This window comes from Camellia sinensis, chromosome 6 (genome assembly GCF_055761805.1).
Source record: "Camellia sinensis isolate YWXY chromosome 6, ASM5576180v1, whole genome shotgun sequence".
Classification (NCBI taxonomy): Eukaryota; Viridiplantae; Streptophyta; class Magnoliopsida; order Ericales; family Theaceae; genus Camellia; species Camellia sinensis.
Window position 1 is genome coordinate 183,228,031 of NC_138966.1, and position 24,175 is coordinate 183,252,205.

The following is a 24,175-nucleotide window of genomic DNA, read 5'->3' on the forward strand; positions in this document are numbered from 1 at the left end:
ATATTGGAAAGTGTGTATATAAAGTATTTTAAAATATGTAAAAATATTAAAAATGTGTATTGATTTCAGTAAAAGTGTATTAAAATTAGCCAAAAATATCTTTTTTTCTTCAAATTTTTTGTCATTTGCTTGTGTCATATGACACTTGTTAGTAAGACCTCGCTTTGTACCCCACACATATTCACTTTACATCCTCACAGAAACTGAACTTGCACTCCACATAGATTAGATTTGCACTCCACAAATCCAAATAGCGGCCTCCATTTTATTATACCACACAATCTATTATTTAAAAAGGAAAACTTGTTTAAACTTTTTTTATTACTTGAACCCCTCGATACTGTTAATCACATCATCACTACACCTATATGCATACTAAAAAACTTGTTTAGTTATATTTACTTTTTTCTTGGGGGTTTTTTGTTTTTTTGTTTTTATGGTGTGTGATGTGCGCGAAAGATAACGTGGCATAGCCAAGGCAAGATGAAAGGTATGCTTCTCAACATTATGGTATGTACGATGCATGCCATGAGAAAACATGTCATATGCTGTCAAAGTTTGTATCCTTACCTTCTCATATATGTCTCTTGGGGTCTCGTTTTTATTGTTTCTAGCTTCCTGATCTCCACTACGTTCGACCCAGAGCTTGGCCCAGAGCTTTCCCATGTCGCCCCGGGACATAGGAGCAACTAGATGGAGTGGTGTGTTTCCTTCAATGTCTTTCTGATTTATAAGGCAGATAATCCATGGCTTTTTTAAAATATATTCAATCACCTCTACCTGCTCCGTATCCAGAGCAATGTGAAGGACATTTTGTCCTTTACTATTGACCATCTCCCAACAATCTGGACAGCATAATAAAAGCTTTTCCATTATATCTACATTTCCATGAGCAGCAGCTATATGAAGAGCCGTCTTTTCATCACCCTCCTTGCCGGTTGTAATGTACGCCACTGATGTATCTTTTTCTAGCATCAATTTAACTTTATTGTTATTATCATCTAGTGCAGCATAGTGAAGTGGTATACACCCGTACTCATCTGTTTCCTTGATTAGACCTGGCTTCCATTCCAATAAAAGTTTTGTACTTTCTGAAACAGAAAAATCAGAGAAAAAGTATTAAAGCTTCAACTTTCATTTTTTTTTTTCCTCTATTTTTTTTGGAATTAATTTTGAAAACAATTTCATTTGCAAGTGCCTATGTATCAGTCCTAAGTTGGACATTTGTCCTCTCACTTCAAAAGACCTACTATGCTAGACATGCACTTGAATTTGAATCTTTGTTTCAGGTTTGATTAAAAAGACATCCTCTTTTTCAATTTTAAGCTCTTATCTACGATACATGTAACTTCAATTTTTTCGAAAGATATTTTTGATGCTATTATTATGATGAAATAAATGATTACTGCAACTAATAAATGAACAGAGCAGGGGTATATATGCCTAGAAAAATATTTATTTCTGTAATCCAACTCTCTACCCCTCTTTTTTCTCTACAATTGTACATGTAATTAAATTGGTTGAAGAAATTGAAGTAGCCACAAACCTGATTCCCATCCGCTAGTTACTGCCGCGTGCAATGCCGTCTGACCCTTCGGGCCACCATAAGCTGGCGATGTGCAATTTTTCAAAATCATAGACACCATGTCACTGTGTTGTCTCTCAGCGGCCAGGTATAGTGGAGTTTCTTGGGCATTATTGGGTGGATGTGTAAACTCAGGATCTTCTTTAGTTAACCATCCCACCACATGTAAGTTACGAGGATTTCGCACGGCCATGTGCAAGGCAGTGTCATTGTCCTTATTTTGGGCCCTCAACATCTCCATGGCTGCTCCACCCCCGCTTTCAACTTCTTCATGGTCTAGTCTTTTTGCACATTCTATGAGTGCTATCACTATGTCCACCTGTCCTTCCCTCGCTGCAATATGAAGAGGAGTCTCGTCATCGATATTCAAGCAGCGTAACAACGATGGTAACGGACTCTTTTCTAGGATTATTTTCACATATTTTTGGTTACCGAATTGGGCTGCGACATGGAGGATTGTGTTTTTATTTGAAGTGAATGGTAGTTCAAGTTGTTGGTCATTAATGCATCGCATGAGGTTGAGAACATCATCATCGTTGTCTTCATTCTCTTTGCCTCTCATTTTTTGTTTTGATGACTCGGTATCTCGCCCATTGGACCAATTAATCCAGGGGAACAATCGGCTAGACCAACTAATCTGGGGGACCAATTCAGGTTTCTCTTCACCTCCCATTTTCTCTTTGTCTCCCATGGCTCCTCTGTACAACTTGGGATCCATTTTGGAGGCTGCAATAAGATAGTAATAAGAATGTTATGATCTATTCGGCTCATACCTTTTACAACATCTATTTATATGTATATTAAACAAAATGAAGTTTCTTACAACAAGCCTTTGGGAGCTCTAAATCCTCAAACTAATTTTGTTAGTTTTCTATATTTTCAAATAATTAAAAATCTTTCTATTGGTTAACCCAAAAAAATAAAAATAAAAAACTCTAATTGTCCAGTAAATTTGAATTTCAAATTCAAATATCCCATTAATATGGAAAATCATTAACATATCTCATATATTTGCCTCCTAAATAATGCCAATAAAAACCATAAAGTAAAATTAAAAGACAGAGAATTTTGAAAACACTAAAGAACATATAACAACAATTCAACATGAAAATCATTTTAGAACAATGCATAATCCTACACAATCGAGCAGTATGCAAAATGTATTTAGAAGAAGTTAGTTTTATAAATATATTTGTCTCTTTTATCATGTACAAATATTTACATTTAAATGAATGTTTGAATAACTCTTCTTTTCGTATTCTCTTTTTCTACCTTTTTCCTTGAGTATCTAAATGTAATATGTTTATAAATAATATATGTATGTGATGTTAAATATATTTGCATATGTATAAATGTGTACATTTTGTATGTATATATGTCTGATGTCGATTATATATAATGTATCATCACTTATATGCATACCTTTCCTTTTAAATCGTTGTTCAATTTACTTTGATTAATAGATTGATCCTCCATATATTACTATTTCACAAAATTTTGTATTGAAATCCTTCTTAACTATCTTGATCCTCTTCAGATGTTTATCATTCAAAATATATAAAATATAGCACTCAAAATCTCAAATTTCATAAAAAAAATATTTATGGTGAGGGGAATATAGATTTTTAAAATCCTGACATAGTTAGAAGCACCATGCCTCATATTCATTGAGTTCATTTAATTTTTTAAAATTTAAATGAATTGCTTAGTTATCAAAAATATAAATATAAAATTTAGAAGTAAATAATTTTAAAATTTTGAAATTATATAAGATTAAAGTTATATTTAAAATTTCCTTTCAAAGATTTTCAAATTTTGAATTAAATATGAGTTGGATATGGCTATTTTTCTCTCTCTCTCTTTTTTTTTTTTTACTTTCTCTATTAAGATTTTTAAATTCCAAAATCATAGATATGATTAGATGGATTAATATTTCTATGCCACATGCATTACTTAATGTTTACAAATTTTTAAAAAATTAAGAACTTTCGATTAATGTTTTGAAACTAATGAGAAATCCCTTTTGCTTAATCCATAGTATAGTGATGTCTGAAAAACTAAAAAAATTTTGAGTGTCAAAATATTTATAGCACATTTATTAATTAAAAGAAAATTTTGCATGACATATGTCGTGCAAATGTTTATGCCATATCAATAGATACATATATCGTATTTAAAAAATATGTATTTTAAATTGTATATATTAATCATATCTAAGCCTTCTATTTTTAAAAAAAAAAAAAAAAAAAATTAAAATGTCTGCCATATATAAGATATTCGTGGTATAGAACTGTTGGTCTATCTATTTTTTTTTAATTTTTTTTTTAAATTTAAGATTTTGCAGACGGAAAAAAAAAATGTAATCATATCTAACTGGGAATTTTTTTGATAAATCTATTTTCTAAGAGTTTTATTCCATCAAACCCATATTCTTTTTTACTATTCCATTAGGTCCTATTTGAGATAAGAAAACCAAAATATCATTTTCATCTACTTATGTTCCATTTAGTTCACATTATTTTTTTATGTTTCAATAAGTCCTATGGGTGACATAATTACCAAAATACCCCTAATGTGAATGTTCATACCGTCAATATGAATGTTCATATCGTCAATGTGTAGGGGCCCAGCCCATTTCGATCCTCGTGGGTGACCGAAAAAATTCAAGTCGGGCCGGGCTGGCCCACAGGCCAAAAAAATAGGTCCGGCCCGGCCCGTTGATAATGTGAATATTCACATTGACATGTTAACATTCACATTGATAAGAGTGTAAAATTGACTCACGTCCCATGGGTAGCCCGAAGCCCGTGGGCGGCCCGGGGTGAGCCCAGCCCGGCCCATTGACAATGTGAATATTCACATTGACATGTTAACATTCACATTGATAGGAGTATAAAATTGGCCTGCGACCCATGGGCGGCCCGAAACCCGCCCCGCCGCCCGGGGCTGGCCCGTTCACAATGTGAATATTCACATTGACATATTAACATTAACATTGATAAAAGTGTAAAATTGGCCCGTGACCTGTGGGCAGCCCGAAACCCGAGGCGGGCCCGGCCTGGCCCGGCCCGTTGACAATGTGAATATTCACATTGACATGTTAACATTCACATTGATAGGAGTGTAAAATTAGCCCGCGGCCTGTGGCCGGCCCGAAATCCGCCCGCGGCTCGTGGGCTGCCTGGGGCAGGCCCGGCCCGACCCGTTGATAATGTGAATATTCACATTGACATGTTAACATTCACATTGATAAGAGTGTAAAATTAGCCCACACCCCGTGGCTGCCCGAAACAAGCCCCCCGCCCGAGGCGAGCCCGGCCCGACCCGGCCTGGCCTGTTGACAATGTAAATATTCACATTGACATGTTAACATTCACATTGATAAGAGTATAAAATTGACTCGCGTCCCATGGGCGGCCCGGGGCGAGCCCGGCCTGACCCGTTGACAATGTGATATTCACATTGACATGTTAACATTCACATTGATAAGAGTATAAAATTGGCCAGCGGCCCAGGGCGAACCCGACCCAGCCGGGGCCGGCCCGTTGACAATGTGAATATTCACATTGACATGTTAACATTCACATTAATAAGAGTGTAAAATTGGCCCGCGTCCCGTGGCGGTCCGAAACCTGCTCGCGGCCCATGGACGGCACGGGGCGGGCCCTGCCCGGCCTGTTGACAATGTGAATATTCACATTGACATGTTAACATTCACATTGATAGGAGTATAAAATTGGCCCGCGGTACATGGGCGGCCAAAAGCCCGCTCGCGGCCCGGGGCGGGCCCAGCCCAGCCCGTTGACAATATGAATATTCACATTGACATGTGAACATTCACATTGATAGGAGTGTAAAATTAGCCCGCGCCCCGTGGCTGCCCGAAATCCGCCCACCATGGGCGGCCCGAGGCGGGCCCGGCCCGGCCAGTTGACAATGTGAATATTCACATTGAAATGTTAACATTCACATTGATAAGAGTATAAAATTGGCCAGCAGCCCAGAGCGGGCCCGACCCGGCCCGGCCCTGTTGACAATGTGAATATTCACATTGATATGTTAACATTCACATTAATAGGAGTGTAAAATTGGCCCGGGTCCCGTGGTGGCGTGAAACCCGCCCGCGGTCCACGGGCGGCTAGGGGTGGGCCCGGTCCGGTACGTCGACAATGTGAATATTCACATTGACATGTTAATATTTACATTGATAAGAGTATAAAATTGGCCCGCGGCCCGGGGTGGGCCCCACCCAGCCCGTTGACAATGTGAATATTCATATTGACATGTTAACATTCACATTGATAAGAGTGTAAAATTGGCCCGCAGCCCGTGGGCTGCCCGAAGCCCGACCGCAGCCCGAGGTGAGCCTGGCCCTGCCCGTTGACAATGTGAATATTCACATTGACATGTTAACATTCACATTGATAAGAGTGTAAAATTAGCCCGCGCCCCGTGGCTGCCCGAAACCCGCCTACGGCCCGTGGGCGGCCCGGGGCGGGCCCGACCCGACCTGTTAACAATGTGAATATTCAAATTGACATGTTAACATTCACATTGATAAGAGCGTAAAATTGGCCCGTGACCCGTGGGCAGCCCGAAGCCCGGCCCATTAACAATGTGAATATTCACATTGACATGTTAACATTCACATTGATAGGAGTGTAAAATTGACTCGCAGCCTGTGGGTGGCTCGAAGCTCGACCGTAGCCCGAGGCGGGGTTGGCCCGACCCGTGACAATGTGAATATTCACATTGACATGCTAACATTAACATTGATAGGAGTGTAAAATTTGCCCGCTGCCCGAAGCTCGCCCGCGGCCCGGGGTAGGCCCGGACCCAAACCCGGGCCGCCCATGGGACGCGAGTCAATTTTACACTCTTATCAATGTGAATGTTAACATGTCAATGTGAATATTCACATTATCAACGGGTCGGGCCGAGCCCGCGTCGGGCCGCCCACGGGCCGTGGGAGGGTTTCGGGCATCCACGGGGCACGGGCTAATTTTACACTCTTATCAATGTTAATGTTAATATGTCAATGTGAATATTCACATTTTTAACGGTCCGGGGCCGGGCTTCGGGCTGCCCACCGGTCACGGACCAATTTTACACTCTTATCAATGTTAATGTTAATATGTCAATGTGAATATTCACATTGTCAACAGGGCGGGCTGGGCCTGCCCTGGGCAACGGGCGGGTTTAGGGCAGGCACGAGGCGCGGGCTAATTTTACACTCCTATCAATGTGAATGTTAACATGTCAATGTGAATATTCACATTTTTAACGGGCCGGGCCGGCCCGCCCCGAGCCACGGACGGCCTTTTGGCCGCCCATGGGCCGCAGACTAATTTTATACTCTTATCAATGTGAATGTTAACATGTCAATGTGAATATTCACATTATCAACGGGCCGGACCGGGCCCGTCCTGGGCCGCCCATGGGCCGCGGCGCGGGTTTTGCGCCGCTACGGGACACGGGCCAATTTTACACTTCTATTAATGTGAATGTTAACATGTCAATGTGAATATTCACATTGTCAACGGCCCGGGCCGGGCCGGCCCAGCTTGCGGGCGGGTTTCATGCCGCCCACGGGCCAATTTTACATTTCTACGAATGTGAATTTTAAAATATGAATGTTCACATCATTAAATTGCTAATCGTTCAAAAAAGATTTATAAGGGCATCAAAATTAAATATAAGGGCATAAGCGTCCAAGAAAATAGTATAAATCTAGAAAAAAGGACTTTATGGAATAAAACTATACATATATGGGACTAAATGGGTTAAAAAATTCCTTCATGGACTTCTTGGGTTAAAACACTTCTAAATTGGACTTATCAATAAAAATCCCTATCTAAATTGCATCTAATTTGAGTTTTTTTTTTTTTTTAATAAAAAAAAGAGTCCAAATAAAACTTATTTATTTGTAATTTAAAAAGATTTAAATAGAAAATATGAATGAATTTTTTAGTTATATATAATTGGTTAAACTTTAACATAAAATATACTAAAACTGAAAAACATTATATTTTAATTTTATTATAAATATAATTTTTGTAATTTATTCTATTTTTTTCATGAAAAATGTTTGGAGGCCCAAATTTTGTGGCTCAAATGTGGCTCAAATGGCCAAAACGACGTCGTTTTGGCCATTTTGATGTTGTTTTGTACTCAAAACGACGTCGTTTTGGCCATTTGAGCCACATTTGAGCCACAGAATTTGGGCCCTCTACCATTGCTCTTTTTTCATCTCTACCAATCAAATTATGACATCGATTTCTTATTGAAAACTTAGAATATATAATTAATGAAATAACTGCAATATATATATATATATATAAAAGAATCCAACGATTGAATTTATTATTCATTAAATATGTATATCTTAATGAAGATTATATCTTAATTCAAATATTCTAATGAAATGGTTAAAATTTAATTCATTCTAAATTTTTTTTCTTTTTTTATTATATGCACGGGTCATATGCTAGTATATTAATATTTCAAAACTTATTTCTATAAACATAAAATATTAGGACAATTAAAATTTATACTATGTGTTTTTGTATCAATAGTTAAGGTCAATGTAAAATGTTTAAATTACCAAACTTCTGCTCCTAACAAATCTTCTATTTGAAATGAAAAAATAAAAAATGGTTCAAAGCTACATGAGAATTTGAACTTAAATATAAAAGTCATACCAAAAAAAAAAATTTAACTGATTGACTTTATTAAAATTGAATTTGCAGAGTGGTTCAAAGCTGCATGAGAACATGACACATATAAAAATATATTAACAAGGCACACAAAAAGAAGAATTTGCTTTGTTAAATTTATATAGCTGCAGATGATCAGTTCTCTTTCAAATTGTTTGAGTGAGTGTAAGGCAGCTCTCACTGCTGGAAATTTTACATTTAGCGGCGTTTAAAAAACGCCGCTATAAGTGTGAAAAACGCCTCTAATACTTTTTGCGACGTTTAGTATCAAACGTTGAAGATGCGGCCGTCGCTATAGCATTATGACGTTTTGAAAACGTCGTTAGATTAGTATAGGCGGCGTTTTTAAATGTGATACATAACGGTAAAATGACATCATTAGTATTTAGCAACGTTTTAAAAACGCCGTGATAGATTTTTTCCTAATTTAAGAGTATGACCGTTAACACTGTAGTGGCATTTTGGAAAAACGCCGTTAATAGCTTTTTTTTTTTTTTTTTTGAGATTGTGCTAATTCTGTTGGATTTAACTAAAAAACATAATTGTAATAAAGCTGAAAATTAGTAATAATATGGATAAAACTTTACTGCTATTTCAATATATTGACTAAAAACATTATATGATTATTTCTAAACTAAAATCAAACAACAAACACAACAAAAAATAAAAGTAAACAATATATCAAACTCCAGATGTATGCAAGAGCGATCAGACTCGAGTTTGAAGTTCTCTCTGAACAGCAACACTAACTCTTCAAGCAATTCAAAACACTTGAAGGTCAGTTAAAAAAAAAAAAAAAAAAAAAAAAAAAAAAAAAAAAAAAAAAAAAAAACCTCTACCCTTAGTATCTATGTACATCCACTCAAGTTATAGAAATCATAATTTAACACATGAACCTTGCTGTTCTCCAAAACAAATTTGGATTTTGTTTGTGTCACCAAATCAAGCTTAGCGATGAGTGACATTGAAACTTGATTCATACCATGTCCTTTTCCAACCAGTCTCAACTGAGTGACAAAGTCTGCAATTTTCTTAATTGCTTCCACCTAACGAAGGAAAAAAATAAGAAAGAAGTCGACAATATTAGAAAACTCATAGAAAATTATTTCTTCTTTAAGAAGCACGGACACTTCTAAGAAGGTGACGTATCCGTGTCGTGTCCGTGTCGGACACCGACACTCTTTGGACACTCTTAGGACACGTGTCCGATACTCTTCAAAACGTGTCCTATTTTTTAAATATTTTTAAAGACCCGGACACTCTTTGGACACTTGGAGGACACACGTGTCAATTGTTTAAACACATGTTTCTATTGATTATAGATATGTAAAACTAATTATAAGTTTGAACAAAACAACTTAAGATACAATAATAAAACAAAAACCATATAAATTTATAGGAAATAGTGCTATATTGCATTTTTTATTATCTTTGAATGATATATTCATATATATAACATATAATAAATATATAAAATTATATATTTCATGCGTGTCCTCCACGTGTCGTGTCCTGCATTTTTTTAAAATTAACATTTCGGCGTGTCCGTGTCGTATTCGTGTCGTGTCACTTGTTCGTGTCCATGCTTCTTAGCTCACAGTGTTTTCTTCCAAAGTTTTGTTTGTTTAGGGATGAAAAAAAAGAAACATTCATGTGTATTAACTGGTACACGTAAAAATGAGGTTCAGATTTGTGGGCAATGGGGATAAGATATATATCAGCCTATTCACGGTTCTAATCGGCACAGTTTCTGGGCAATGGGGATAAGATATATATCAGCATTCAACAATGCAAGGGACTGAAACAAATACCGTGCCCACAACGTCTCCAACTTCACTTGGATTCAGATTTGTTCTCTCTCTCAATGCCTATACCAAATACTCATCATAAGAACAGAATATTCTAAATCTCATTGAACCTTGTTTTACAGGACATATCAACACATTAGAAGACAACAAAGAAAACAAACCCTCAGAACAGGTGCGAGTAAATCATCAGGACAAGTATCCTTGAAACCCCCCCTCTTTGACTTGCAAAGTGCAGTCCGATATGCCCTGTACAGAGCGAAAAGCACAAAAAGTGTAAAGATATATTACTTCACAAACTTGAGCAAAAAAGAGAACTTTAAATAGTGTGAGTTACTAACGTGACAATGACTACATCATCCCCATAAACAGAACTCCTACGGTATGCTGCACTATCCCCAGCAGCACAGATAGATTAATGTCATTCATCATGTAGAAATGAAATCAAGGAATGCTAAAACACCTTATTGTACAACCATTCAATCCATGAGGCAGACTTGCATAAACGGGATACAAGTATCAAACCAAGTACACGCTCTGTATATTTGATCTGTAATACATAACCTTGAATTAAGCAATCTAAATACCATTCTAAAACACATAAGAGTAGCAAACAAACAAATGTATCTATGTGGAAAAAAAAGTAAAGCATATAAGTGAAGCTCCCTAGACAGTATGTGTTTAACAGGTAATTTAATGTCGACAGGAAGATCATATTTCTGCTCAGGTTTTTTGTTATCAGAAGGAGCAGCAATAACTACAATTGCACAATCATTTCAAATATAAGGACCTCTTTATGGGCTCTAATAGCTACAAAATGGAAGGGGTTCAAGTAAATAAGATCTAGTAGTGATTGAATCCTTCTAGTGTTCCAAATAAGAAAAATGTTTTCATGTATGTCCAATTGAACTTTTAAGTTATGTATAGACCTTCCACAGGAGCATTTTCTAGACTAGCAGGTTGTACACCTTCAATAGCCAGCCAGTGACAAACAATTGAAGTATAAAGCAGTGTTTTTGGCAAAGGCGCTTCAATCACCTACATGTTAAAATTTAAGGGAAAAAAAGCAATAAATAAATAAATAAGAAAAGAAACATGGAAAAATGATCTGGCCAAATTAAGACAGTTGGCATAAGAAGCAATCTCTTACATCTTTAAATTCCAAATCCTTGTCATCAATGTAAAACAAATCCTTGTGTCCAGCAGTTCTTCTGAACCGCAAAGGATCCCCGGAGGCAAATCCATAAATTAGCTGAGTCAAAAATAGTGGCCAGAATAAACAAATCCTTGTGTCCAACAGTTTTTCACTAGATTTTTTTACTGTTACACACAAAACAATGGGTCTCACTTGTATTCATTAATTTGGACTATTAACTGTGTAAAATAAAAAATAAAAACTTGATAAAAAAAATCCATTTACGTAGAGCAGCACTCTAGTAAAAAAATCTGTTTATGTAGAGTATTTTCCTAAAATATAGCATTTTATGCATAAAAGTGAAGTGCATACTCATATATTAAATTTGATTATTTACATGTACTTGTTTATTGTATGTCTAAGTAGGTGTATTGGACATAAAAATAAAAAGTAAATAAAAATAAAGACATACAATTTAAAATTTAAAAAAAAAATGAATAATATTTAAACTACCCACCTCATTCAATTCACTTCTAGACTCTAAAATTCAAATGAATAATATTTAAACAGAAGTCCTAATCAATGCCTTCAACCTGACCCCTCCCATACGATGGAACAATCTCAAAAAATGTCATTGCTGCATTTCATTCCCCACCCTTTACTTAATATGAGGAATCAATAGATGACAACAAAATGAAAATACTGGATATGATATTATGTTTTAAAATTTGTACGTAATTAAGGAAAAACCAATATTTTTAGTGGTAGCGAGTATCTTTATTCCATTGTCTGCTGTAGTAACAGCGAGAAGATTTCCTTCCTTGTTGAATCTCAAGCGAGGAAGACTCTTTTAAGGCAAAAAAATGTCATAAAGTAAGAGCTGAATTCAAACAAGCTGGGTGTTTCCCAAAACAACTATAAAGATTACACTGACCGGAAGTCCACCCTCTGCATCCATACAAGTGAGAATGTCATTATTGTCCATGTTCCAAAACTTTATTTGCTGATCTTCACCCACGGCCAAAAAGTGGTTTTGAGTTGTGTCAAACTGCACAACACCAACAGATTTCTTTCTGAACCCAGAGTATGTCCTCTTTATTGCTCCTTCACTTTCATTCCATTCAACAAGGAAAGAATCCCCATCTTTACCCGTTCCACAAGAGAACAATCTGAAAGAAAGGATAAAGAATGAAGACAAGAGGCTGAATGATTAACAGGATTTGACCAGCTATATTTCATCAAGGGATTCAAAAACACAAAAGAGCAGGGGTACAAGAAAATGATCAAGGAACCAACCTACATCATGTTTGATATCTTTAATTTCAATAACCTTACCTACTTCCATCGGCACTGTAAAGCATAGTAGTACATGAGTGTCCAGTAGCATCGTAGTCAACTCTAGATCCACTAAAAAACTGAACTTCCACAAAACAAAAGTCTATCTCTAACAGCAATAACGGCCTACTGTTCCCATTAATTAAGAGGTAAAATGGTGGTTGAAAATAGTACCTATCTTATCAATATCTTACAATTCGTGATTTGATTCACGATTCAATTCATGATTCATGCATAGATCGATGTGAATCTATTTTGGGACAGAATCGATGGTGAATCGCATGATTCACAATTCGAGTCATGTTAAACGATTCAAAATGAGTTTCAAGGGGATGGTTTCCAAGATTTTCTTCTCAATGTCTCCCCCAAGCTTAGCAGTCATATCAGATGCAATGAACCTTGGGGCAACAGCATTAACCTGTTGAACCAAAAAACAAAAAAAAAAACCTTCAATAAAATTGGTTTCTATTTACTACTCGCCTACTCACTAGAATTTAGTGGACTACTTTGCGAGGACTAGAATTTAGAATAATGAGAATCGTAAAAGCAAAAAAATGCATATGAAAGGTAAAAAAAAATCTAATAAAATGCCCATACCTTTTAAACATTCCACCTTTGGCTGCCTTTGGATACTTGAAAGGGCAGCTTTGAAGTTCTCTAGTGATAGGAACCCAGAATCCAAATCCATATGACTAACAGTAGAGAACCTAGTGTCATGGACCACCAATACTCATAAATAAGGTTTAGGATGAAATTAATTACAGCTGTACAACTTCAAACTAGAATTCTATGCTTCCAGGACAGAAAAACTTACAGAATATGTGGAATCAGAATTTGATAATGTATCAATAATTCGTTTGAATCTCTCCTGGGCCAATACATTCTGATAGATGTCAAGGAGTTCTTACCGCATGCCCCACAGCATTAAGATTCAGGAACAATAGATATTATCATCAAAGCTCTAAAAACTGCCCTGGGAATACATAAACAAATAATTTCTCTAGTGATAGCAAATGCACTCAGCGTGCAAATTATTAAGCCTAAGCTTGTGGTGCATGGGAAACTAGTTAGTTCTTGACTGGACTTCAGCCACTCAAACTGTAAGGGCATAAAAAGGCCCATTACAAACTGAGGTAAGGTTTAGATGAAGGATACTGGATATATGTGAAGACAAATGTGTCATATTATGAGATGTGACTTTATCTATCCGAACCAACCTGATTGAGACACAAGGGCTTAGTTTGGTTTGGTCTGGTTTATTTATCTATCCGCCAAGTTCACAAATACATACATGCATACACACAATTGAATACATAATACACACACACACACACATAAAACATTAAATAATTCATGGTTACTGTCAGAAAAGGGGAAAAAAAAAACAAGGGAAGAGAAAGAAAGTGAAAGAAAGACAAACCAGTTTTGTCGATGGAAGAATCAACCAAAGAGGTCTGATGATCTTGACCTTCATCTCTCTCTCCCTCTCCCATGGCCTTCTTCCAAACGGCCCTTCAATTCAAATTTACAAATTCAACAATAATAAACCCTTTTAGCATATATACATACACACATATATATAGATGGTTGGTGCGTCTTACAAGTCATAATAGTGGACTACTTTTAGTGCCAGAGACAAACTAACAAGTGCATTTTTGTGTCTCTTTTTGTATTTTGTGTGCAGTGAAAAATAATAGAAAAATAGAAATCTAACAGAGAACAAGAAAGAGAGGACTTCAACTTGAGCTTAGCATATTAACAAACATGTAATATACACAAATAAATCCAAATATACATACACACAAGATTTGAAGGTAGAGAAAGTGAAGAGATTGGAGATTTGTACCTCAAGCTAAAGAGAATCTAGAAAAAGGAAAGTAACTGTATATATTCAGAGATCTTTCAACTTTTTCAACATAACAGATCAGGAAATGATGCCTTCAGACACAAATCAACTCCTTCTCCTCCTCCTCATCCTCATCCTCATCCTCATCCTCTCTCTCTCTCTCTCTCACTCACTCACACACACACACACACATACGGACTTGAAGCAAAGACTTTAAATCTAGTTCAACGAAGCAGAGAGTAAAGAAAAGAAGAAAATGATGTGTTCAGCCACAAATCAGCTTGTAGTTTCTTGTTTAGAATTTCAATTTCAATAACCAGATCGAGAGAGACGAGAAGGAAGAGCTTGAGAGAGACAGAGAAATTGATACCTCGCTGGTGCAGATGGTGGTGGGAGTGGAGCTTCGAAATCAAAATCTGAGAAATCGAGCCAGTGCAGACGGTGGTGGCAATGGAGCTTCGAAATCGAATTCGCTCTGAATCTCAAAGATGAATCTGTGAGAATGATAACGGTTTAGAGAAGGTTGAGAGAGACGAGATTTGAAGGCATGAGGATTCCAAATGAGGGTTTACAAAGGGCTTTAACAATTATTCTCAGATTCAAAATAGACTTTGAAATTGAGAGAGAGAATCACCGAGACAGAAATCTTGAAATCGAAATCGAGAGAGAACTTCGAAATCAAAATCAAAATCGAAACCGCCAAGATTAATCAGCGAGATTGTATCATTCTGAGCTGAATCAGTGAGAGATGAATCGATCCATTGAGAGGGTTTAGAGAAATAGAGAGAGCGAACGAGAGACTGAGTGAGTAAGAGATTAGGGCTACGAACTGAGCGAGTGAGAGAGATTAGGGATTCAGAGGGTTGCCCATTTAAGGGAGAGAGAGAGGACAATCGAAGGCGTTTTTAAACGCGTGAAACGGTGCCGTTTTTATTTTTTAAAACAGCGACGTTTAAGAAACGTCGTTAAATGTTATAAAATGTGACGTTTTATAAAACGCCGTTAAATAAACGTCGCCAAAACTCATTTTTCCTGTAGTGTCTCTTGTTTCGAACAAATACTTCCTAAAGCTTGAAGTGCGTGGAATGACGGGGTGAGCAACGGATGTATCGATTCATTCAAATTGATCGAACCAAATTAATCTGTCACATTTTGGATGGATGCGTAATGACGAGCAGACGGTTGCGGATTGATTTTTTTCAATCCGCCTAGTTTTGGACGGATGGCAGATTTGAGGTTCATTTGACCGCAACCGAACCGCCAAACTGCCGAGCATCCCTAGTAATTTGTAAGACTTTGTGTTTTTAATTTGTTTATATATTCTATTTCTATTTTCAATTGAAAAAGAGTTTAAATATTCTGTTGAATATATTATATTGAAAAAGAGTTTTCAACTTAAATATATTTTTTGAATTGAAAAAAATAAATATATTATTTATCTATATATTTTAGTTTTTAAATCTAATTCTAAAAATAATAAATAAAAAAGATTATCTATGCTGGTTGGTTTTTGTTTTCAAAAACAGATATAGATGTAATAATACAGAGGTATACAATCTCTACTACTACTCTGTTCATGGTTTTGATGGTTTGAATTGTTTTTATATTTTAAGAACCACAGATTATAATATTTTATGTGGATGATGCATGTTGTAATTGTAATATGTAAATAAAGTTTCAAACTTTCTTTCTTTTGATGAGGCATGTAGTGATTGTAATACTTTGTTAAGTCATTGACTGTAATTGAAAAATCTAGAAATCTTGTAGATGTTGATTTGTGATTATGTATCAATTTTAAGCAGTATATAACAATCTCAATCAAACAATTAAGACAAATCGACACAACGATTTTTACGTGGAAAAATCACAATTGGACACCTCCAATTGTGATAAAAAAAACCACAGGCAACAGCCACAAAACAATCCACTAAGAAGATATAAAGGAATTACACAGGTATACTCTTAACTACCTAGCGAATTCACGCCCGAATTGAACCAACCCCTATGTACCTCTTCCAATCCCGCTTCACCTCGGAATTGTCTTAACGATGAGCTACTCTAGAATCCACTAAAGCTTTAGGCTCGAATTCTTCAGAATCCACCGAAGAACAACTCTCTCTTTTGTGTAGAACAAACAAACAAACCTTTGATGTATTCTTCTTAACCCATGCGTTGAATACTCAATAAACATCAAAGAAAACTAGTAAAATATCTCCAGATATAAATCTTAATATCCAAAAAGAAGATCTGGAGAAATAATCCTAAAATCTGACAGAAAAACGTACTTATAGAAATCTGGGACTGCGAAACTCGCTCAAGCGAAGACTCTCTCGCTCGAGCGAGGAACCAAAAACGCATGTTTTCCATAAGTGGCTTCGCTCAAGCCAAACAACCTGCGCTCGAGCGTAAAATCATCTCTTTCAGGTTTTTATAGGGACGCAGCCTTCCCTCAAGCGAGAACTCCTTCGCTCAAGCGAGCAAGGACGGACAGGCAACTTTGAATGCAATTTTGTAATTTGCTTCGGGGGCGCTGCCCCTTGACCCCATCGTGGCGCTGCCCCGGACCCGCCAAAAGGCGCTACCCCCTGGACCCCCGCGAGCTGACTGGGCAGCTCGATCCCCGTCATAATCAACGAAGTGGCCATCTTGAAAGCATTAACATCACAAACTTCTCTGCAAGGCACAATTCGGGTTGGATTCGCATCTAAAACTCATATCCTCACTAAAATACAAGAGCGAATAAAATTACAACTGAAATGAGTTTTGTCAAATGGGATTGCCAAGAATAAAAACCTAACAGTAATTTTTTTTTAAACCGCCAAACCAATTCGTATCCATCCGCCAATCCGCTCAATCTACATCCGTCGGATTGGCGGACAGATGCGGATTGATTTTCTCCAATCCGCCAATCTGGCGGATGAATGGCGGATTTGAAGTTTCGTGGCCGCAATCGACCCGCACCCACCCCTAGAATGAACTCCAACATTTCCCAAAATGATTAGATAGATGACAAGTATAATTTAGAAAATGGATCATGAGTTTTTTTTTTTTTTTTTAAGATGAATAAGCTAAAATCAAGTGGCTTTGAGATGACAAGCACATATAAGCTAAGATTTAACAAAGAAAATATGTACGCTAGGTGACATTGATGTTGTATTTAACCATTACATGGCAACTACATTTCTTTTCCCCCAAGTTAGGTATAGTATATATAATTATATTTTGCTAGAGTAGATAGAAATAAGCTCACCATTGTTAATGATATAATTATATCGAGGAGATGTGGTGGTCTTTTGGGTTGAAGGGAGAGAATGCGGTGCCTGCAAAGGATAACAACTGATTTTTTTTTTCAAGAAACTGGCGATGTGGCCTCTCTTCATACCAAACTGAGCAGAAAGATCATCATTGCTCAACTCAAGAAGCTTTGCAAGAGATTTCCTAGAATCCTCAAGTTTATCTCCATATTGCATCAGAGCGCGATCATGGAGGTATGACCTCATTTCCAATGCATCCTATCAGATGTAAGAAAGAGAGATATGATTTTGATGAAATTACAATAATTTTTTCAAAAGTAGAACTGTGTGCCTGAGGAAAATTGAAGAAGAGAGGGTTTGATAGTAATAAAAGTACCTTTTGTTGTTGAGTCATATTGATTGCATCCATATCTTCTGATTTCATAAGTTTTAAGTTTCGTACATTGTCCCAACCTTCCTCCAACAGCTTTGGAAGAATTCCCTTCAAAGCTCCATTCCCAACAAAATCCTCCACTGGAAAGTAACTCATCCTATATATTTTGAAACACACACACACACACAGGGAGAGAGAGAGAGAGAGAGAGAGGTGAAACCTTTGTGGAAATGAGTTCTCGATATACAACAATAAGACCAACTTATCCCCTTATATATACATGGGGGGAAATTACCGGCCGCATTTCACTCCTATTCAATTTTTAAATTATTATTCTCTTCTGCTATTTTATTCTATTATTAGAGTTTTATTAAATTTTTTTTCGGTTTATCTTTTTTATTTTAAAATTTTAACTTAATTTCTTTTTTTCAACATTCATTTGATATTTACTGAATTTCTATATACCTCATTTTTCTAGAATTTATTTAATTTTCTCTTTTTATTTCTTATAGTTTGTCTTCAAATTTAAACTTGATTTTTTTTTTTATCTTTATCTTATATTTACAGAATTCACTCTTACTCTTGTTTTTTAGTTGAGGTTTTTTTTTTCGAGAATTTATCTAATTTTTCTTTCTAAATGGTTATAGTTTATTTTCAAATTTAAACTTAATTTTTTTTTATTATCTTTATCTTATATTTATAGAATTTCACTCTTTCTCCTCCTTTTCAATTGAGTTTATCCAATTGAGTGTATTTCAAAAAAAATTTGAATTAGTCATGTATATTTATATAAACATAGTGAAATCCCTCAAATCTATTATTTAAAAGGTAAATTACTAATAAATCTTAATGATTGGACTTAGTTCTCATCAAGTCTTATTAAAAATAAATCCTAATAAAATTGTCGCTAGAAATAATTTTTTCTGACGATTTTTTGCATATCGCTAAAAATTGACAATCATGACTTTTTTGTCACCATTTTTATTAATTGTCACTAAAACTTACTATTAGTGACATTTTTCTGTGACGAATTTTTTAAATTGTCACTGAAAGTTGAAAATTAGCGACTTTTTTGTAAAAAATTTTTTAAACTGTCATTAAAACATATAATTAGTGATATTTTTTTTGATAAAATTTTCAAACTGTTACTGAAAATTAACAGTTAGTGACGTTTTTTTAATAGTGTTTGATAAAAACACCATTAATTATCATAGGACCTATTGCACAATAAATCCACTTATTAAGACCTACGCATAAGTCTCCCTTATTTAAATACTCATCTAAATTAATATCATAATAATTAGCTAATTTTAACATGTTTAATATTGTTCATTATCTTTTATTATTTATTCATACATAGAACAAGCGATTTGCTAATTTGCATATGACACAAATCCCTTAGAGAAGGACATGTGTTTTATGTTTTTGTTTTTACAAATTTTAAAAATCGAAACCAAAAACAATTTTGGTAACTGTTTGTTTGCATTTTCAAAGCATGACAACAATTTTCAAATTCCCGAAACTTCGGGGGGGGGGGGGGGAATTGGAAAGTAAGAGAGAGAAAGATAAAAGAGAAGGAAAATGATTGGTGGTCCTAAAAAATTTGTCCCTAATGCCCCTAATTTCTAATTTTGAAAACTGTTTTCTTTTTTTCTTTCTTTTTTCCTTTTTTTTTTTTTATACCTAAAATGGAATTTCGGGGCATTCGAGCCCCAAAATTTAGGGCCCTCAAGCAGCACCGATATCAAAAATGTCTGAGAGATTGAAATATAGAACTATAAGGAAGCTTTAATGAACTGGTCCTCTCATAATGTGATGGTTATATCTCTCTATTTCTTTCTTTTTTTAAAAATTTTTAATTCATTAGAGCTGGTTTATTATTATTATTATTATTATTTTAAAGAGATGTATCATATATTCAGTCCAAACAATGAATCTAGAGTAGCACTCTGTAGTTGATGCTCAAAAGGACAAAATCACATCTGGCTTTCGTCTTTCTCTCACTCCAATAAAATCACGTCTGGCTTTCGTCTTTCTCTCACTCCAATAATATATGCCTCATTTTTTTAAGTCCAACACATTTCACTTTTGCTTTGTGTATCTTCTTCCCTTGCAATGCAGTTCTTTTTGCGCCTTTTGAAAGTCCCTACTTCAACAAATTGTTGTTCAAATTGAGTAAATCAAACAAGATACATAAATTTATAATTAATCAATTATTTTATAAAATAAGAAAATATGTTGAATATTACAATAATATTGTACAAAAATACATAATACGATAAATGATAAAGAAAGCAAACTGAAACTTGTGTGATCCCATTATATTCTTAAAATAGATTAGTCGTCTCACTGTGCGTGCTGAAGGTATGTCGACTTCTGTCTTCCAGAATACGATGATTGTCACGACCCAAACCCGGCCCTATGGGTTTAGCACCGTAACCGGCCAGTAATCCGAGATTACCGAAGGCCTGCTTGACAGTAATACAGTAAAAACAGAGTACAGGGCCTGGCGGAAGCCAATACAATAATTAAATAATGTCCAACGAGCTGTGACAGTCTGTATGCAAAAGATTTTTCATGCATTCATACATAAACAGTACAGAACAGTATGTATAATATTTACATCCATTCAAACTAGGGACTCAACCCTACAAAACAGTACATAAAACATTCCGTCTGTACAAAACAGTACGGTCTATACAAAATTTACAGTCACACAGTACAGGGACCTAATCCCTATATAACAGTACAGTAGTCCAAACAGTATGGAGACAGACGGGGGAAAACAAACAAAACACCCCAAAGCCATAGCATGGCAACTCGGAACCTCGCAGTGAGGCACATAGGCTGGCTTGACAAAACTGGAGTCTAACCCGCGCTCCTAGCTCCGGTCTGGTGCCTGTACACCTACATATATATATGAGCAGTGAGCTAAAGCCCAGTGAATAACATAGAGCGTAAAGGGGTTTAGAATGAATGTCCTTACAGTAATGAAAACAGTTCAATTCAATCAGTATTTCAGTTGTTCAGTACAGTAAACAGTCATATGTGGTACATCCATTAGCATAACAGTAACAGTAGGTCTTGAAAGACCGAACAGTAATGATGGCCATCAGTCAGTAAACAGTAGTGGCTCCACGAGGGAACCGACAGAGATCTCTATAACAGTAACAGTAACAGTAAACAGTAGGTACTAAGGATGCCACAGTACAGTTCAGAAATAAAGGACATACATTCATTCAGTAATACCAGTTCAGTAACCAGTTCAGTTCAGTATTCAAAAGATATCAGTTGAACATATCTTTACACAATTGTTACTCACAGAGTTCTGGGCTACAGTATGCTAGAGCGTATCTCCCCAGTCGCCAACCCTACACAGTTAACAGATTGAACACACTAAGCTACACAGTTGGGAAATCTCATAACTTAATCCCTAATTTGCCTTGGTGTGTCCTACAACGATATCCTCATCTAAATGTCTTAAACTAGGCCTAAGAATGCCTAGGGTGGGATGAGGATAAAAAAATACACTTAGAAAACATTTTGCAAAGTTTGCTGAAAATAGGAGCTTCGCTCGAGCGAGACTTTCTCCGCTCGAGCGTAAGTCCAAAATCAAAGGCTTCGCTCGAGCGAGGAATCCTTCGCTCGAGCGGTCTGCAAAACAGTAAAAATACTGGATGCTGTGATTTTACGCGCGATGGTCGCTCGATGGTCGCTTGAGCGGAGCCCTGGACAAAGGTGCTCGCTCGAGCGGGGAATCCTTCGCTCGAGCGAGGAAGCCAAATCTGGAATTTCCAGATCTGCCTCCCAAGCTCAAACCAAGCATTCTACCACTCCAAACTCGACCTCTTGGGCCCAAATTCTGGAAAACATCACTAAATTCAATGTATAACAAGTTTCAAAGCTCAATTTATGGATTCAAGCCCCAAAGGTGAGTCAAATAAAACCATATTCAAACCCATTTTAAGAACAACATTCAAACATGCAAACATGCATGGATTCAAACCAAATTCAACCTTCAAAGCTTGTTCAAATGGACTCATTTCTTCAAGAACATGATGAACTCATGGAGTATGACCAAAAGATGGACATGCATGTAACCTTTTGCCATGAAAACAACTCAAACATCTACATTACAAACATGCATGCATGAAATGAGTTCCAAATCAACAACAATGAACCAATTCTAGACTTGAATCACTAGAGGCTCAAGAATCTTACATGAATGAGCTTAAACACAACAAAGAGGGGTTGAATTCCTTACCTAGAGCTTTAGTTACAAGGTGAGGAAGCTAAATTTGCAACCTATGTTCCAATTCCTTCAATTTCCAAGCAATTCACAAGGTAGAACTCAATTTCTCTCCCTTTCCCTCTCTTGGTCGGTTAAGCTCAAGAAATGAGCTGATGAAATGCTCTGATTGAAGTGTATACAAGGCTCAAGTGTGTGTATTTGAGTGGACCACTAAGGTGGCAATTCGGTAATTAAGTCCAACTCTTTAATTAGCTTATTTAATCTAATTTAATCATACCTAATCAATTTTCAGATAATTGTACTATAAAATCACATATATTATGAGGGTCATAGAACACTAATCGGTTTCGGATTCGGCCGCCGATAAGGCCTTCAATTAGCAGTTTAAACATATGAACATGAACAGATAATCATACTGTCAACAGATGAAATGCAATTTAACTAACATATACTCAATCAATTCGGTTTCCAATTTCAGTCAGTCAGTTCAGTACTTTTAATCAGTTCAGTTATCAGTCATTATCCGTTTCGTTTAACAGTAATCGGTAATTATCGGTAATCAAGTAGTCATTAATCAGTAAACAGTATGGGGGTTGTTACAGTCTCCCCTCCTTATAAAGAGTTTAGTCCTCTAAACTCGAGTTACCTTCATTCTGGAAGAAAACAGGATTCAGTGGAAACAGTTCAGGATATCTTTTGGCCATGTCATCTTTCCTTTCCCAAGTGGCATACACGCCACCGTGGTTCTGCCAGTCAACTTTCACTAACGGGATCTCTTTGTTCCTCAGTTTCTTGATCCGTCGGTTTACAATCTGTATAGGCCGTTCCTCGTAAGTGTAGTCATCACTCAACACTATCCAAGTAGGCTCAATCACATGGAAGGGATCCCGGAGGTAGTCTCTCAACATGGAAATGTGGAAGGCGTTATGCATATGCTCCATTTCAGGAGGAAGCGCAACTTGATACGCCACCGGATTGATTTTCTCAATGATCTCATATGGTCCGACGTATCTCGGTGCTAACTTGCCTTTGACTCCAAAACGAGTCTGGCCTTTCATTGGTGTCACTTTCACAAAAACGTGATCACCCACTTCATATTCTCTCTCCCGTCTTCTGACATCAGCATAACTCTTCTGTCTGCTCTGCGCTGTTTTCAGTCTCTGTTGTATCAGTTTCACTTTTTCAGTTGTTTCATACACCATCTCGGGCCCAAGCAAAGGCCCATCTCCAACTTCTGCCCAGCAGATTAGAGATCTACATTTTCTGCCATACAATGCCTCAAAAGGCGCCATACCAATACTCGAATGGTAGCTGTTGTTGTAGGCGAATTCAGCTAAGGGCAAGTGACTTTCCCAGTTTCCCTGAAAATCAAGGACACACATTCTCAGTAGATCCTCCAGAGTTTGGATGGTCCTTTCTGATTGGCCATCTGTCTGAGGATGATAGGCACTACTCAGTCTCAATTCAGTACCCAATGCAGTCTGTAGGCTTTGCCAAAACCTCGATGTAAACTTCGAATCCCTGTCAGAAACAATAGACACAGGCACTCCATGCAGTCTAACAATTTCATCAATATAGATAACAGCCAATTTGTCCGCATTATAAATCGTCTTGACAGGTAAGAAGTGAGCAGATTTGGTTAGTCTATCAACAATAACCCAAATTGAATCCATACCTTTTCTGGAGCGAGGTAACCCAACGATAAAATCCATCGTGATATGCTCCCATTTCCATTCTGGTATGGGTAGGGGTTGCAATAACCCAGCGGGTCGTTGATGTTCCGCTTTGACCTGTTGGCAATGAAGACATTTGGATACAAAATCAGCAATTTCTTTCTTCATTCCCGGCCACCAGAAATTCTGTTTCAGATCTTG

At 36.6% G+C, this 24,175-nt stretch overlaps 1 protein-coding gene and 1 long non-coding RNA gene across 3 annotated transcripts; both read right to left on the reverse strand.

Moving 5' to 3' along the window:
• Window positions 1-163: 163 nt before the first annotated feature.
• LOC145793096 (uncharacterized) lies at window positions 164-18,276 on the reverse strand. 2 transcript variants are annotated; one of them, XM_082875627.1, is made up of 5 exons: window positions 18,053-18,276; window positions 17,673-17,934; window positions 2,018-2,311; window positions 1,547-1,918; window positions 164-1,091 (listed from the first exon to the last, which is right to left on the reverse strand). In XM_082875627.1, the coding sequence occupies exons 1-5, from the start codon at window positions 18,203-18,205 to the stop codon at window positions 376-378; spliced, it is 1,797 nt and encodes a 598-aa protein (XP_082731753.1). In that variant the 5' UTR covers window positions 18,206-18,276; the 3' UTR covers window positions 164-375. The 2 variants fall into 2 exon arrangements, with proteins under 2 accessions (XP_082731753.1, XP_082731752.1); XM_082875626.1 differs by having other exon boundaries at window positions 1,547-2,311.
• Window positions 8,794-11,029, reverse strand: LOC145793097 (uncharacterized). Its single transcript, XR_014333615.1, has 4 exons — window positions 10,448-11,029; window positions 10,271-10,355; window positions 10,113-10,169; window positions 8,794-9,347 (listed from the first exon to the last, which is right to left on the reverse strand). It is a non-coding gene; the product is annotated as an uncharacterized LOC145793097 (long non-coding RNA).
• Window positions 18,277-24,175: the final 5,899 nt, after the last annotated feature.